General features: G+C 37.5%; 1 protein-coding gene across 3 annotated transcripts in view; it reads right to left on the bottom strand.

Annotated features, from left to right (window-relative positions):
- The window catches only part of CRYZL1 (crystallin zeta like 1), a 34,748-nt gene that overhangs the window by 11,515 nt on the left and 6,710 nt on the right, over positions 1 to 16,523 (bottom strand). For all 3 annotated transcript variants that reach the window (XM_030880815.3, XM_030880812.3, XM_030880817.3), the window contains 5 exons: positions 13,860 to 13,931; positions 12,144 to 12,221; positions 9,830 to 9,902; positions 6,761 to 6,805; positions 5,239 to 5,307 (listed from right to left, as the gene is read on the bottom strand). In XM_030880815.3, the coding sequence (XP_030736675.1) occupies positions 5,239 to 5,307; positions 6,761 to 6,805; positions 9,830 to 9,902; positions 12,144 to 12,221; positions 13,860 to 13,931 (337 nt within the window). The remainder of the gene's footprint in view (positions 1 to 5,238; positions 5,308 to 6,760; positions 6,806 to 9,829; positions 9,903 to 12,143; positions 12,222 to 13,859; positions 13,932 to 16,523) is intronic.

Genomic DNA, 16,523 nt, shown 5'->3' with positions numbered 1-16,523 from the left:
TCAGGGTAATTAATTTGTCTGAGGCCACAAGTTTCAAAGTCTGACTTTAAAGCCCATCTACTCTAACAGTGCATGTTCAATCTATGTAAAATTTATTTATATGGAATTTTTTGGGAACATCTTTCATCATAAGAATTGGGACTACCTATACTTTCATTAGGAAATAACAAATTCAGTGCTTAAAAAATTCTAACAGTAATAAAACTACATTTAAGATTGCAGAGGCTTTAAAATTACATGGTTGGACATGGTTTAACTTTGAGATCCTTGCTTTTGTGTTAGGTGGTACACAAGTGTTTATTATGTCATAAAAACTAAGAAAATAAATAGAAGAGAGCCATGTATGGATCAATAATAACAGTATGTCAGAGCCCAAGAATTACAATTTCAATTCTTTCTACCTCAGGTCCAAAGGAATAATGCTGAAAATGTGTGCCAATTTTTTAAAAATTTAACTTTTATTTTATATTGGAGTATAGTTCACTCACAACATCGTGCTTGTTTCAGGTGTACAGCAAAGTGATCCAGTTATACATATACATATATCCATTCCTTTTCATATTCTTTTCCCATATAGGTCACCAAAGAATACTGAGTAGAGTTCCTTGTGCTATACAGTAGGTCTCTGTTGATCGTCTACTTTGTATGTATCAACAGTAGTGTGTATATGTTAATCCGAAACTCCCAGTTTATCTCCCCCCCAAATTTCCTCTTTCGTAACCAGAAGTTTGTTTTCTAAGGCTGTGAGTCTGCTTCTGTTTTGTAAATAAGCTCATTTGTATCATTTTTTTAGATTCCACATATAAGTCACATCATATGATATTTGTCTTTCTCTGTCTGACTGACTTCACTTAGTATGATTATCTCTACGTCCATCCATGTTACTGCAAATGGCATTATTTCCTTCTTTTTTATGGCTGAGTAATATTCCACTGTATATATATATCACACCTTCTTTATCCATTCCTCTGTTGATGGACATTTAGATTGCTTCCATGTCTTGGCTATTGTAAATAGTGCTTCAATGAACATTGGGGTGCATGTATCTTTTTGAATTATGGTTTTCTCCAGATTATGCCCAGGAGTGGGATTGCTAGATCATATGGTATTTCTATTTTTAGTTTTTAAGGAACCTCCATATTGTTCTCCATACTGGTTGTACCAATTTACATTCCCACCAACAGTGTAGGAGGATTCCCTTTTCTCCACACCCTCTCCAGCATTTATTATTTGTAGACTTTCTGATGATGGCCATTCTGACTGGTGTGAGGTGATACCTCATTGTAGTTTTGATTTGCAGTTCTCTAATAGTTAGCCATGTTGAACATATTTTCATGTGCTTTTTGGCTATCTGTATGTCTTCTTTGGAGAAATGTCTATTTAGATCTTCTGCCCATTTTTTGATTGGGTTGTTTTTTTGACATTGAGCTGCATGAGCTGTTTGTATGAAAAATAAAATCAGAATGGCTTGAGAACTGAAAGCACAAAAGATCTGGAAGAATTACTCAACTTTTTACCTTTGTCCTCAACATTTTGAAACAAGATTAATAAGACATCTTTTGGGAGTTGTTTGGAGCCTGGTTCTTTGGTTTGGTAAAAGAACTGACTTACTAGAAGGTGACTGAGTTGTGAGCTTTTATTTTAAAAAATCATCAAATAATTAACAGGAACTAAAATAGAGTCATGAACTAAATTATTCCAGGAACTAAATTATAATTATAACAGGAACTAAATTATTTCTCCCTGCAAATCTTCAGAGGACATACTGAAATTATTTTCTCTTTCATAGAATGTTAGAGCTACAGCAGAGATTAGAGGTTATCTAGTTTGGCATGCTTGTTTAAAGACAAAGTAAAATGTGCCCGGGTCTTGCCTAAAGGTCACACAGTTAGCGGTCATTCTTCTTTTTTTTAATTTGAAGTATAGTTGATTTACAATGTTTCAGGTGTTAGTGGCCATTCTTAAAAGTACTTCTTTTAAAGAAACATTTTGTTGTGTTTCCCTTCTAAAGGAATATCTATCAATAGAATTGCTTTCTCTGTATATGTTGGTGGATTTTGGGACTATAATCCTCCTGATTTGTAGGAAAATAAAAGGTCACTTGTGTGGTTCTCTTGTCTTAGATTAAGCTTTATAGCTAGAAAATTTTGATGTTCCAGTTTGCTGTTCTTCTTCTGGTCCATCTTATAATCCTCCAGTGTTCAGCAATGCTTAAGGAAATGCACCTTTTTTATTCTTGGTTTGTTTTTTCAACAGTTAACTTTCTATAACAATTTAATTTAGCTTACTTTATCAAAACTCAAGCCTAGGAATCCAAACTAAAGGTTTTAGTTGACTCCATATTTACAAGGTTCTCAAAAGAACAGGGACAATAAGGGCCCAAGGGGGACTTCCCTGGTGGTCCAATTGGTTAAGAATCTGCCTTCCAACACAGGGGACGCAGGTTCAATCCCTGGTCGAGGAACTAAGATCCCACATGCTGCGGGGCAACTAAGCCCGAACGCCGCAACAACTGAGCCCGCATGCCACAACTAGAGAGAAGCCCACACGCCACAACTAGAGAGGAGTCTGCGCAATGCAACAAAAGATCCCACAAGCCACAACTAAGACCTGATGCAGCCAAAAATAAATAAATAAATAAATATTTTTAAAAAAAGGGCCCAAGGAAATTCTGGGATTAAAAATAGTAGAGCTTCCCATAAAAGAGACAGCAGCCGTCCTCAATTTTCAAACTGCATTATATCAAAATAGTCATGGATCAGAGACTTTCACTGCACGGTATTTGGAAGTGAGATTTATCTTTGAAAGGAAGACACATAGTTGGCTCCATATGTAGGCTTAATATATACATAAATAAGTACAGGCCTCAGACTTCTGGAAAACTGTCTTTTAAAGTTAATTTTTAAGGGACTTACCTGGTGGCACAGTGGTTAGGAATCCGCCTGCCAATGCAGGGGACACGGGTTTGAGCCCTGGTCCGGGAAGATCCCACATGCTGCAGAGCAACTAAGCCCGTACACCACAACTACTGAGCCTGCGCTCTAGAGCCCGCGAGCCACAACTACTGAGCCTGCACGCCACAACTACTGAAGCCTGTATGCCTAGAGCCCGTGTTCCGCAACAAGAGAAGCCACCGCAATGAGAAGCCTGTGCACCGAAACAAAGAGTAGCCTCCTCTCGCCCCAACTAGAGAAAGCCTGCGCGCAGCAATGAAGACCCAACGCATCCAATAAATAAATGAATGAATGAATAAAATTTAATAAAAAATTAATTTTTTTTTTTTTGCAGTACGCGGGCCTCTCACTGTTATGGCATCTCCCGTTGCGGAGCACAGGCTCCGGACGCGCAGGCTCAGTGGCCATGGCTCACGGGTCCAGCCGCTCCGTGGCATGTGGGATCTTCCCGGACCGGGGCACGAACGCGTGTTCCCTGCATCGGCAGGCGGACTCTCAACCACTGCACCACCAGGGAAGCCCAAAAATTAATTTTTAATAAAACAAGATGGTATTACTTGGAAATTTTAGACATAGTAAATGTCATTAATTTAAATATAAATTACTTAACAATTTATAATTTCAAAAATGAAATGCCAAAGATTTCCTACCCTAGTTCAAGTTACTATATAGACTCAAATTTACTATTTTTAATAGTCCAAAATCCAAATTGGCCCATATGGTCTGATTAGCATTTGTATCATTCAAGAAAGAACTTAGGAAAAATTTTAATAAAACAGTTCAAGAACACAAAAGAATGTATAATAACCTATAGATAAGATATGAAAAACAACATGAATCCCAACATAAGGAATAGCCGACTGGCAGTACCACTGTAGTCCCGTGGATCTACTCTGATCACATCCTCTTGCCTTGCCCACAAAGGTAACTTCCACATGACTTTTCATCCCTACCTGTTCCTTATATCCTTAAATAACACATGCTTAATTAAACTTTGTATGTTTTTGAACTTCATAGAAATGAAATGGTATCACACTGTTCGTATCCTTCTGCAACTTGCTTTTTTCACTCAGCACAGTTTGTGAGGTTCATCTGTCTTGATATGTTTGACTGTTATTTATTCATTTTCACTGATGAGTTAATTAGAAATATCTTGAGTTATCCATTTTCCCAGGAAGAACATTTGGCTGTTTCTCTTTTTATTCCACAATTACAAACCATGCTACTATGAACTCTTGTGCATGTGCTACTGGTACACATCAAGCTTCTCTGGTGTATGAAAGTACCAGTGGAATTACTAGGTCTGAGGTGTTAATACATCATTAATTAGATCATGCTAAGTTATTTTCTAATGCATTTGTACTAATTTACACTCCCAGTGCATAAAAGGTTCTACTGCCCCACATCCTTGCCAACACTTAGGATGGTCAAACTTTATAACTGTCATTCTCATGGATGCATAATGGTATCTCTAAATGGTTTTTTTTTGTTTGTTTGTTTGTTTTTTTGCGGTACGCGGGCCTCTCACTGTTGTGGCCTCTCCCGCTGCGGAGCACAGGCTCTGGACGCGCAGGCCCAGCGGCCATGGCTCACGGGCCCAGCCGCTCCGCGGCACGTGGGATCCTCCCAGACCGGGGCACGAACCCGTGTCCCCTGCATCGGCAGGCGGACTCTCAACCACTGCGCCACCAGGGAAGCCCTCTAAATGGTTTTAATTTGCTTTCCCCTGATTACTAAGGAGATGCAGCATCTTTTCACTATGGTTTCATGAAGAGTGTCTGTGTTTATACATTTATTCATTTAAATTTAAATATTTAAGAAGTAAATTACTGTAGAAAATTTTTAAATTAACATTTAAGTTACATTGAATACTGGTCAAAAGATATTATCAACAGAAACAAGAATAAGTGTTTTTGAGTCTTTCCTGACTCAGACTCTACATGTATTGTCTAGATTTTATACATTTAAAAATTTCAATTAATAACCAAGAATAAGAAGTAAAAAATTCTGGTTACTGATATAATTTCAGAGCCAAGGAAGAAATGGCTTTTCAAACCTCTTACCATGAGCAGTGTAAGAGAAACTTAAAGGTCTAAATACTGTTTAGCTTGAAAATGAATTTTATGGATACAAAATATAAGCTAGAAGTAGTCATATGTCCACCCAATAGTTATTTCCTAGGTACACTCACAGCAGATAAAAATAAATCATACTGTTACTAAAAGCCACACACATCTGTGAAATAAGGCTTACGTGAGTTCCAAAACACTGGACTACCACATACCCAAGTAATGTTCATGTACTCGAACAGCTTCACAAAGTCCAGGGTCTTCAGAATCCAAGGGTAAAATTCCTGAAAATTAAAACGAGAAACTTTAGGGGCACAATCCAAAAATGAATTCACTCCTAATGAGATGCCAGTAAGCATTAGTCTAAATTTTCCTCAGTGGGATTTTTAGGAAGGTTCCAGTACTAGTGTGGAGAAGGGAGAGATTTCAGAACTAAGGAAGGGAAGTAGATAGTTTATTTTCTGATACGAACACTATAATACCTGTACTACCTCTTTCTTTTTCTTCCTCTTCTCTCACCTCTGAATGATGATAAAGACGATGGCTGATGTACAGAACAAAGTCAGAGTCCTGGGGGCATCTGTGCTCCTCATTAAACTTGTCCCTGATTCACGGCTCCCTTCCCAGAGTTTGGTTCTATAGGATAGTGAGGTATGCTTCCAGTAAAATCCCATTTTCCCCTGAGCTAATCTGATTTTATTTTTGGTCTCTTACAAAAAGGATCTTGTTCTTTTTGTTTTTTGTTTTGCGGTACGTGGGCCTCTCACTGTTGTGGCCTCTCCCATTGCGGAGCACAGGCTCCGGACGCGCAGGCTCAGCGGCCATGGCTCACGGGTCCAGCCGCTCCGCGGCATGTGGGATCTCCCCGGACCGGGGCACAAACCCGTGTCCCCGGCATCGGCAGGCGGACTCTCAACCACTGCGCCACCAGGGAAGCCCCAGGATCTTGAATAATACAATGTCACTGACTTCTTGGGCAGATAATAAAGATAAGATAGAAATAATAAATTCTCAAAGAAAATACCCAAGTCAAAGGCAATTGTGTTAAAAGCTGATGAAAACTTTCCTATAAATTCATTCTTAACAGCTTCAAGCATGCTGTAAAGCTATACATTTTCTAAGTCTATATGAATATTTTCCTATGAATATTTTCTACAGAGAATTGGCAATTTCAAAGACTACTACTAAATGCATACTTTATATTTGTGTGAATGTCTAGGACACAAGTATAAATGTATATTTTTGCAAAATGGTATTAACTATGGATTAAAAAAGAAAACCAATAAATTAAATGTTTCCAGTCAATTTTTAGTTTTATGAGGGTGGTAAGGGAGCAGTTCTGTACAATTCAAGTCGGATGTGGAGAGAAGAGCTTCTATGTAGCCAAGTCAGTCAGTAGTCTTCAAGCAGGTGGACTGTGACTTTTCTTTTCTCTGGAGTCTTCAGTCTAACTATAGACCGGGGTCCTGCCAGTGAAGGGCTGCACCAGGGACAGTAACAACTATGGTCATCTTTCTATCGTATCTACAAATATTGAAAAGTTTTAAATGTTCTGCTATTGTGATCAAACTCCCAATTCTCTTCATCAATGGATATTTGAGAGTAAATTCCAAAACTTAGGTAAATACTTGTATATGAAGAAAGGTCACACTAAGCATCAGCAATTGTATAGAAAAAAAGAAAAAGAAACAACAGTAAGACAGACGACTTGAAATAGGACTAGGACCTATAACTTACCAGCTACTTCATCACCTGGTTGAAAGAATGATACCTTGCTTCCAACTAAAGAGTGGAGAAAATTAATAATCATTATTTTGAGGTTATTAAATATAACTGAACAATTAAAATGAATTTTAAAAGCCATGGATTAATAAAAAGTCACTAACTCAGAGAAAAAGTTCAGAACTTCTAGGACATTTTGATAGTCTGTAAGGACAGTAGGAAAGAACATATCAAATCTGAATTTTCTCCAATATCTGGGCCATGTGGTTGTTGACACCGTGGAGCAGGATATCTCTCTGTTCAGCTAAGGATGAAGGAATAAAGGAAAATAATCCACTCCACAGCTCTTATGATGATGACATTGGATACACTGGGTTCCACCCCTCCTGAGGCTCGTCCAATCTGTCATTGTTTGAGTTGTAAAATCTCTGACGCACAGTGGGAATTCTGGTTAGAATCACATATAAACTACTTTGATTTGGGATTATGGAATAAGTTCAGAATGGTGCCAAGAAATTTTGGGGACTATACAGAAGTGATAGTTCCATTTTCTCTTTGTGTGTAGAGAAAAGTCCTATACCATCAGTCAATTCTTTAGAATATTTTTGTTCAAATAGTTACAAAAGGAAATGGGAGGAAAAATCCCAAACCTCCATGAAGGCCTACTTGTGCCCAGCATTTTACCGTGTTATCACATTTAATCTTCATGGCATACCCATTAAGTACCTATTATTACTCCTATTTAACAGACAAGGAAACTGAGGTGCAGCAGTGAAGTAAGGTAGAGCCTGAAATCTGGAAGCGGCGCCTCAGGCTGGCTCTGTCTGCAAAAGGGCCCCAGTTTGCTGCTTCTTTGGATCTCTTCTGTGCCATTATCCCCCAATAATTTTGGCTTCTGTACTTTTCTTTTTCCCTCCTGCTGAGGATTCTTGTCTACCTGAAATCACCCTGATCCTTTTTTCTTGGCTTCCTTCGTACTCCTCTTAATTGTCCCTCAAACAGTGGCATTGCTAAGGGTTCCATGCTGTGTCTCCTTCACCTCAACTCTCTCCCTGGATGAACTCATTACCCTTCTATAGTTTCAAACACAACCTATAAGCTGAGAACTTTCGAATGTAACCAGAATCTTGTAAATCATTTCCTGCTTTTACCTGTTTTTAATTTCCCTGTTCCAGTCAATTATTAAGTTCTGCTGGCTTTATTATTTCTTGAATACATTCACTACGTCTGCCGCCACTGTCTAGGTTATGGACTTTGTCATTTTTTGTTTTTAATTAATTATTTTTGGCTGCACTGGGTCTTCGTTGCTGCGTGCGGGCTTTCTCTAGTTGCGGCGAGGAGGGGCCACTATTCGTTGCGGTGCACGGGCTTCTCATTGCAATGGCTTCTCTTGTCGCGGAGCACAGGCTCTAGGCGCGCGGGCTTCAGTATTTGTGGCATGCGGGCTCTAGAGCGCAGGCTCAGTAGCTGTGGCTCACGGGCTTAGTAGCTGTGGCTCAGTTGCTCTGTGACATGTGGGATCTTCCTGGACCAGGGCTCGAACCTGTGTCCTCTGCACTGGCAGGCGGATTCTTAACCACTGCGCCACCCGGAAGCCTCATGCCGTTTCTTGCCTGTCGGTCTACTACCCAAACAGTCCTCTTGCCTACAGCCTGGTTTGCTTCAAATCCACCCTTCTTATGGCCACTCTAATACTCTCTCTATAACCCAATCTGAGATAGGAGGCTCATCATGAGTCTGGCCCTTGCCTACCCTCTTGTCTCATGTTTTGGGGGGGAAGGAATCAGTGTTCCTATCATCATGAAAAGATTCTGTTCAATATCTTTTATTCTGTGATCTCTGAAGGAGAATTTTCTTGACACAGTGGTTTTTTTCCTGCCAAGTACCTTGCCTATGACTCATGCCCAGAACTTAATTTTGCTCTAGTAACACCGAACTCCATAATTCTTACATACATCACATTATTACCTGCTTCTGCGTCTTTGCTCATGCTATCTTCTCTGCTGAGCGTGATTCTTGGAGAAGAATTCTCCTCCTGCCCACCCCTTACTGTCTGGCTAACTTACTCCAAGAAGCCTTTCCTGTTTCTGCTGGCTGGTTGGGCACCTCTCCTTGGAGCTTTCAGAATGAATCTGCCTATACGTGTTTGTCTGCCTCTCCCCTAGACTGTGAACTCTTGGAGGGCAGGGACTGTCTTATTTATCTTCACATTCCAAGCACTTTGCAAGTGCTCATTAAATGATGAATAAATAAATAAATGAATGAATGAATAATTGATCATCTTCTGGCTATTATAATTCTTATTTTTATTTTCGTACAATCCAAGCAGAAGAAAGGAGAGGAAATAAAATTATGATTTAGTTATGTTAGAAGATTACATTAAGAGTATCAGATGTATTATAGATTAAATTTACAGGTGAAATTCAAATAGTCTAACCCACGTGATAATGCTCATTCATCCACTCACATATGCAAGAAGAGCAACCATAAACTGATTGATCATGAACTATTAGCAGAAAATATGAACACTACGTTTACTCAGAAATTATTTCAAGTACTTAGGCTTACTGTTCTGCATGTTAAGACCATTATTTACTAAAATTTTTCTTTATTTAAGGCAATCATAAAATATTACTGGTTATTTCTCCCCAGAACCAATTTCAGATGAGCAAACTGTTTACCTTTTAAATACTCCATTTTAGGCATACTTTAAAAATTTAATGTGAACGTAGTTACTGACCATTATATAAATTTTGGCCCAAAGCCAACTTACACAAGTAATTTATGCTGGTCTGCAAATACCGTAAAAAGGACAATACTGGTCATTCTATTCAATGTGATTACTCATGGATTTAAATACATAATCTCTAAATATTTACTAAACTGTAATAAGCTCTTCAATTATAAAATACCAATATTGTTCTAGTTTTCTTTTTAATTAAAAAAAGGGAAAACACTTCTGCATAATTAACTTTTGTATTTGAAGAAGTGTGTATAATTTTATGTGTCAGTAAACCAATTAGCTACCATTTAATTTCTTTTACCTTAGAAAAGGAATACAGATACTTATATCTGTAAACTTACCATCTAACACAATTCCAGCAACTTCTCTCCCAACAGGAAAGAAATCCTTCTCCATCTTCATTTCTGTTAGAAGCTAAATAATGACAAAGGCTTGAATTTATTGTCAAGAATAAATCCGAACCTCTTTTCATACATGAGGAAAGCAGGAGCAAAAACCAAACCACATAAAAAGCAAATATGACTCCATTTTTGGCATCAAGACAAAAAGCAAGTAACTTCACAAAACAGGTTCCTCTATAGAGTAGGAAACCAAGTTTGCTGAGGAATTAGTGGACATTAGGGCTTAGGTATGAGTATTACCATTCAAACCACCATCAACATACTTTAACATCTTTATTCTGCCAAATATGAAGGGAAATTATAGCCAGAACAATTCTCAGTTGGCTAAACACTTTGTACCAGTCACCTCATTTGGGTGGGGTGGGTTTGAGTGTTTCTCACAAGCCTTGGGTTAGGGAGTAGGTGAGAAGTCGTGATGGATATACACAGGGCAACTGCCACATAATCTCAGGCTGGAGTTTCTTCTTTTAAAGAATAAATTATTTATTTATTTTTCATTTGTTTATTTAATTTATTTATTTTTGGCTGCACTGGGTCTTTGTTGGTATGCGCAGGCTTTCTCTAGTTGTGGCGAGTGGGGGCTACTCTTCACTGCGGTGTGCGGGCTTCTCATTGCGATGTCTTCTCTTGTTGTGGAGCCATGGGCTCTAGGCGCACGGGCTTCAGTAGTTGTGGCACTTGGGCTCAGTAGTTGTGGCGCACGGGCTTAGTTGCTCTGCGGCATGTGGGATCTTCCTGGACCAGGGATCGAACCCGTGTCCCCTGCACTGGTGGGAGGATTCTTAACCACTGACTACCAGGGAAGTCCAAATTATTTATTTTTGAGAGATTAGTATGTTGTTAGATTCTGACCACATTCAGCATTTGATTTTTAAAGTGACAAGAGTGTACACAGATAAGCCTGTAGTTTAAGCTCCTTTTATACTTTTCTAAAAGTATAAAAGTTACTATACTTTTATAATAATACTAGAGATGCTGAACATATTTGTAGATATGTTAGTATTTTAGGAACAGTAAGTAAAAAGAAATTGAAATAATTTTCTTGTATATTTCCCTTATTTTTCAATTCTTTGATCTCCTATACATACTTCATTGCCAGAAAAGTCTCTTTCTCAATGTGGAACTTTACCCTTTTCCTAAGATGTTCACATAACATTCTTACAGAAATACTCGGTGTTTTACAGTGTTTATTTTTTATGCAGAGCTAAAATCATGGTTATGGCAATTGCACCCTGTTCTCCTTCACTTACCATAAGCATCTTCTCACATTCCTACAGTTTCCATAATCATTATGATTAATAGTTGTAAAATCAAATTTATTTCACTGTAATTTACCATTTCTTTCTGTTAGACATGGAGATAATTTCCTAGACCAGCATTTGAATGGATTTTTTGTAGTTTTATAAAGAACATCTTGGAAGGGCTGAACACAGATCTCTCCAGATAAGGAACAGTAGATTATTCCCAGTGAAAGGACTTCAGGGCATCTCACTAATTCACTTCTCAAGTCATGCTCATGTTACAGAATCGCCCAGTGGAAGCCTATACCTTTGTTCTGTAGTTTCCCTAAATGTGACTTTACTGAAGAAAACTTTTAGATCCCTAGAAGTTATGCTGACATTATAAGCCAATAAGTTAAGGGTCCAATAAAACTATAGTATTCCTCTTTATAAAACTGAGTAAATGGGCCTGCTCTATTTATCATGGCACATTTAACCATACTTTATTTATTTACCATTTGAAGACTTTCCATGCACTTCGTGGTCAATAATGGAAGATTACTGTGGGGTGGTGTGAGGTGGTGTATGAGAGAGAGAGACAAAGAGAAATGACAAGAAGAATATGAACCCTATCAAGACTTTGACTAGAAATATCTACAGACTAGAGACTTAATAAATTAATTTTAGGTTTCTAGTTTCTATTTTTACTATATTTAAACAGTCACTTCTTCCTTGATTATAGGCCTTAGTAATTATAAATTCTCAGCTTTTCACAATGTAAAGGAGTTTATAAAATATTTTCATATAATAATATAAAATGCATGACTTCAATTAGGCTAATAATTTACCTTAATATAGAAATACACAAATGAACATTTAATTTTTTCCTAGCTGTTCTATTCTTCTAAGAATGATAATTTCTTCGTACTCAGAAGTCAGTTGTTATTATTATAATTTTTGTACACTAAATATATTGTGAAACTCTCATTTGACTTTTGGCCAAAATAAAAGCACCAATACCTTTGTATTTATACCTTTGTATTTATCTGGCTCAGAGCACAAGCTTTAACTTGAAGCTTCACATAGTTATCCTCTGTAACAGGAAGATTTTCCTAGAACCAAATAATAAAATAATTACACATTCCTTTGAGAATATGCCTCCATGTCGCAAAAATTTTCACACATAATCGAACAAAATCAAACAGACTCCAAATCTTACACCTAACTTAACTGGAAAAGGAACAAGCAATTATCCTATAGCATATAATACAAAAGAATATAGGGAATTTGGGGGTAAAAATTTTAAAAAGCCTTAGTTAGGGTACATATTTTGAAAAGGTACTTAAGATACTGACAGGGATATATGTGTAGGCAATGAACACAGGATAACGAAGTAGAGCAACAAATACTGTACCTCATTTTAATTTAAATAATCTCAAAGCATCAAACCTTCATGCAGGGATAGCCTTAAACACATACACATAATATATACAGTGTACTGATTATGGAATTTTCTTAATGCTATAAATAAAGTTCGTTAGTGTCATTTATTAATCTCTGCCTTATTTAACATCTTTTTGGACATTTCAGCATGCCCCATGGCACTCTGGGGTCAAAATACAAATTTAATAGAACTTAATTATTCCTCATATTGCACAGCTAGATATAACTTCAAAGGCAAAGATATTTCAGACTCAGGTACTCAATGTCATCCACCAATGACACCAATAATTAAAATGCTTTCTTCAACCCCTGATATGCCCAATATTAGATCAAAAGTTGGCTAGAACAGCTACTTGCACAGTGCCTCCTGTGTTCTATCAAAGGGATCACTGTGTTTAATTTGATATGAACACAATACTCTGGGCTATCTCTTTTTAAAACTCAGATTTGATAATTGGTGATAACACGAATATATTCAACAATATTGATGAATTTGTGGATTTTACTCATGATTGTGTGAACCTGGTGATGACTGCTCCTGAGAGCCAATCAAAACTCTTAGACCTTTCATCCTGACCCAATGGTAGAAACCAAGCTGTCTGAGGTTTAGAGTCCTAACTTAAATGATTTTGGAGCTGTAGAAAGATAACACAGGAAAACTGGACTGTGTTCATGAGCTGGAAATTTTTATTACTACTATGAAATATACAGGCACTATGAAATACATATAGCACTTAGTTTTCATCCCTAAATTTACAGTGCGATAATGACTCTGGCCTGCCACAAACCTTTCAATCACCAATGTATGAAAATTCTACTATCTATGCTTAAAGTGGTAAAAAACTGGAAACCATTTAAGGCTTAGTGAATGAGGTAACTTCGCACAGCTCAGAAGTTAGTGTGAAAAACAATGCTTTTCCACCTCTTTCATTTCCCAATATGAGAGAAAGTATTTTCTCAAATATGCCTACAATCTGAAAGCTCACTTTACTGTGGTCTTCAGAATAAACTGGGTTAATTTCGCAACACATAAGACTACTGAAGTTGTTCTGTTTTCCTAATATCTTTTATGCCACCACCCTGAGGAACTAAAAACTCTTTTGTAGCAACTCTTTTAAAAAATATAGTTATACCACAATATGGACCACTGTTTTCACATAAAATTAATTTATAGGGTTTCACTTAAGTAATTTTCACTCATTTAGTTCAACTCAAAATAATTTGTAATAGGCCATTTAAAACTGGGTCTGTCACATATGGAAAATACACTATCTTGTTTCATTTAATGATTAAACAATTTTTCTTACCCTTTCTTGGAACACAAATGTTATTTCTTCACTTGTAGAACTCTGTTGAAAATATAAGCCTTTCATAGTCACCTAAAAACAAAAAAAAGAAAAAATATACATGAAATAAACTAATCAACAAAACGTCTTCCAGATCAAATGAAAGTAAAAATTGAAAAATAGTGCTGGCAAAGGATAAAATGACAACTCTAAGTGTTGTCTTCAAACGAATTCAGGTAATAGTTCTTGAAAGCAATCAAACAAGATAGTATGCAACAATCTCTGGTACGCATTTGAGAATGGGCTTATAGTTCAGCCTTTCACACAAAGGTGAGCATGTGCTTAACTTCACTTTACTGTTCAATAAAAAGTTTGAGATGTACTTGAAAAAATAAAAAAAGCCTTATGCAGGCCAGAGGGCTCAATTTTAATAACCAAAGGTGTCAACGAAAGGGCTTTCAAAGTCTTAAAAAAGACCATTAAAAAAGGAAAAAGTGGACAATCAAGACACTCATTGAAACTGTACCCCTAATTCCTCTGTATCAGTTTATAAGCCATTTAATGGAAGTATTTAAACCTGTATTCTGCAGACTTCTTGAAGCACCTCTAAGGATTCACAGCCATTTCTTTAATGTTCATAGTAATTGTATGACAAGACTATTTTTTAAATGTAAATTTTATAGAAGTACTGTATAAAATACACATAGAAGGGCTTCCCTGGCAGTCCAGTGGTTAAGACTCCGTGCTTCCAATGCAGGGGGTGCAGGTTCGATCCCTGGTCAGGGAACTAAGATCCCATATGCTGCGTGGTGCCGCCAAAAACCCAAACAAACAAGCAAAGGAAAACTTACCAAAAAAAAATTAACTAAAAAAAATACACATAGAAAAGTTCACAGATCCTAAGTGTACAGCTTGCTGAATTTTACAAAGTGTATGTGGCCTTGTCATAGCAGGAAACACATCACTAGAACTCCAGAAGCTCCCTGGTTCCCCTTCTAGTCACTACTTTCCCCTCCTAAGGACACTCAATATCCGAGTTTTAAGAGCAGGTTAGTTTTGTCTGTTTTTTACTTTATATAAATGAAATCATGCTCCTTTATGTTTAGTTTCTTTCTCTCAGTGTTATGAATTTCACTCATGCTGTTGCCTGTAGCTGTATTTATTTCATTCATTCTCATTGTTATCTGGTATTCCATTCACACCATTGTTATATGGTATGAATAAATTACTATTATCCATTCCACTAAAGATAGACATTTGACTGTTTCCAGTTAAGGCTTTTACAAATTATCCTGCTAAGAACATTCTTGTACATATTTTTTGGTGAAAGTAGTATAGTATTATTGAATTTATTTTACGGATGAGCAAACGGAGACTTACAGAGGCTAAGGCACATACCTGGGGTCTCAGAGCACCCGCTGGGCTACAGCTGAGACAAATCAGGTGCTAACAACTCCAAAGTCATTTTTCTTAACCATCATATTTAATGGTTTTCTATTGAGCTGCTAACGTTAGATGTATCACTTAAAACTAGAATCCTATCTCCTATAGTTTAGGATTGATAATTAAGTGCTTGTTGACAGAACTAGCAACCCAACTTGTAAGGCTCACTGAAAAATGAAAATGTGGGGAAACTTGTCCAGAAATTATTAAAATTTCAAGATGGTGACAGCCAAGCATTTAAACCAAGCCTGAGTCCCTTCTGAGTGTGAGGTCCATTGTGACTGCATAGGTCCCGTGCTCATGAAGCCGGCCCTGAAAGCAGAATCTTAGTGGATCTAATGGAGCTGTATAGTGGATTTTTACTGAGCAGTTCAGTAATGGTTGCTTTCTAGAAGGTAATAATCAAATGCTGGAACTAAGAGAAATGAGTACACATTCCAGACATTTATAGAAATTATGTATGTAGCATCTATCAACAAAGTACATAAAGAAAAGAAGAGCCAGGTAGGAAGATTAAATTAAGTCTAGCCCTCTGGTTAGAGAAGCCCTCTGGGGTGGGTGTGTGCGTGTGTACATACATCAATATGTTTGCTGGGGTGGAGGGGAGAGGGGAAGAACCTAAGCACAGAACAGAGGCTATGCATTCCCTTTTATAGAAATCTAAGCTCTTCTGCCTAGTTGTCAAGGCTGTCTAGATGCATACCCACTGTCCCTAGTCTACCTTACTCCCCCCATTTTTCCAACACATACCCTGTCTGATCTAGTCAGCATGACTTCACACCATATGGCCACCGCTGTCTCAGGGCTCCAAGGCACTGCCTGCTCTCTGAGACTGCACAGTACTTACGCTATAGATTCTGTGAAGTAAATAAAGCTCAAGTCCTATTCCCTATCTGAAATCACCTCCCAGTGACTTGCAATCTACCCCATCTGTCCCATGCTTCTAGATTTCATTGTTACATACTAACAAACAAAGCCTTGCTTTATTCACTCACTAACTAGTGGGTTTTCCCAGCTATTGCTTCAAAGAATCAATATTCCTTATTACGAAGTAAATAAACCTCTGCTCCTACTCAGTCTGGAGCTACTGGAGTTGCCTTTTTGAGAAATGAAATAATTACACATCAACACCTCGATTTCAAAGTGTCTCCCTTTGTAATTCTGGAAGCCACTGTCTTCCCTGCCCATTGCATCTGAGAACATACGGCATGTCTCCCAGATCAGCAGTCACGTGGATCTCAT

This window comes from Globicephala melas, chromosome 4 (genome assembly GCF_963455315.2).
Source record: "Globicephala melas chromosome 4, mGloMel1.2, whole genome shotgun sequence".
NCBI lineage: Eukaryota > Metazoa > Chordata > Mammalia > Artiodactyla > Delphinidae > Globicephala > Globicephala melas.
The sequence above is the reverse complement of the archived record's forward strand: the minus strand, read 5'-3'. Positions and strand labels throughout refer to the sequence as shown.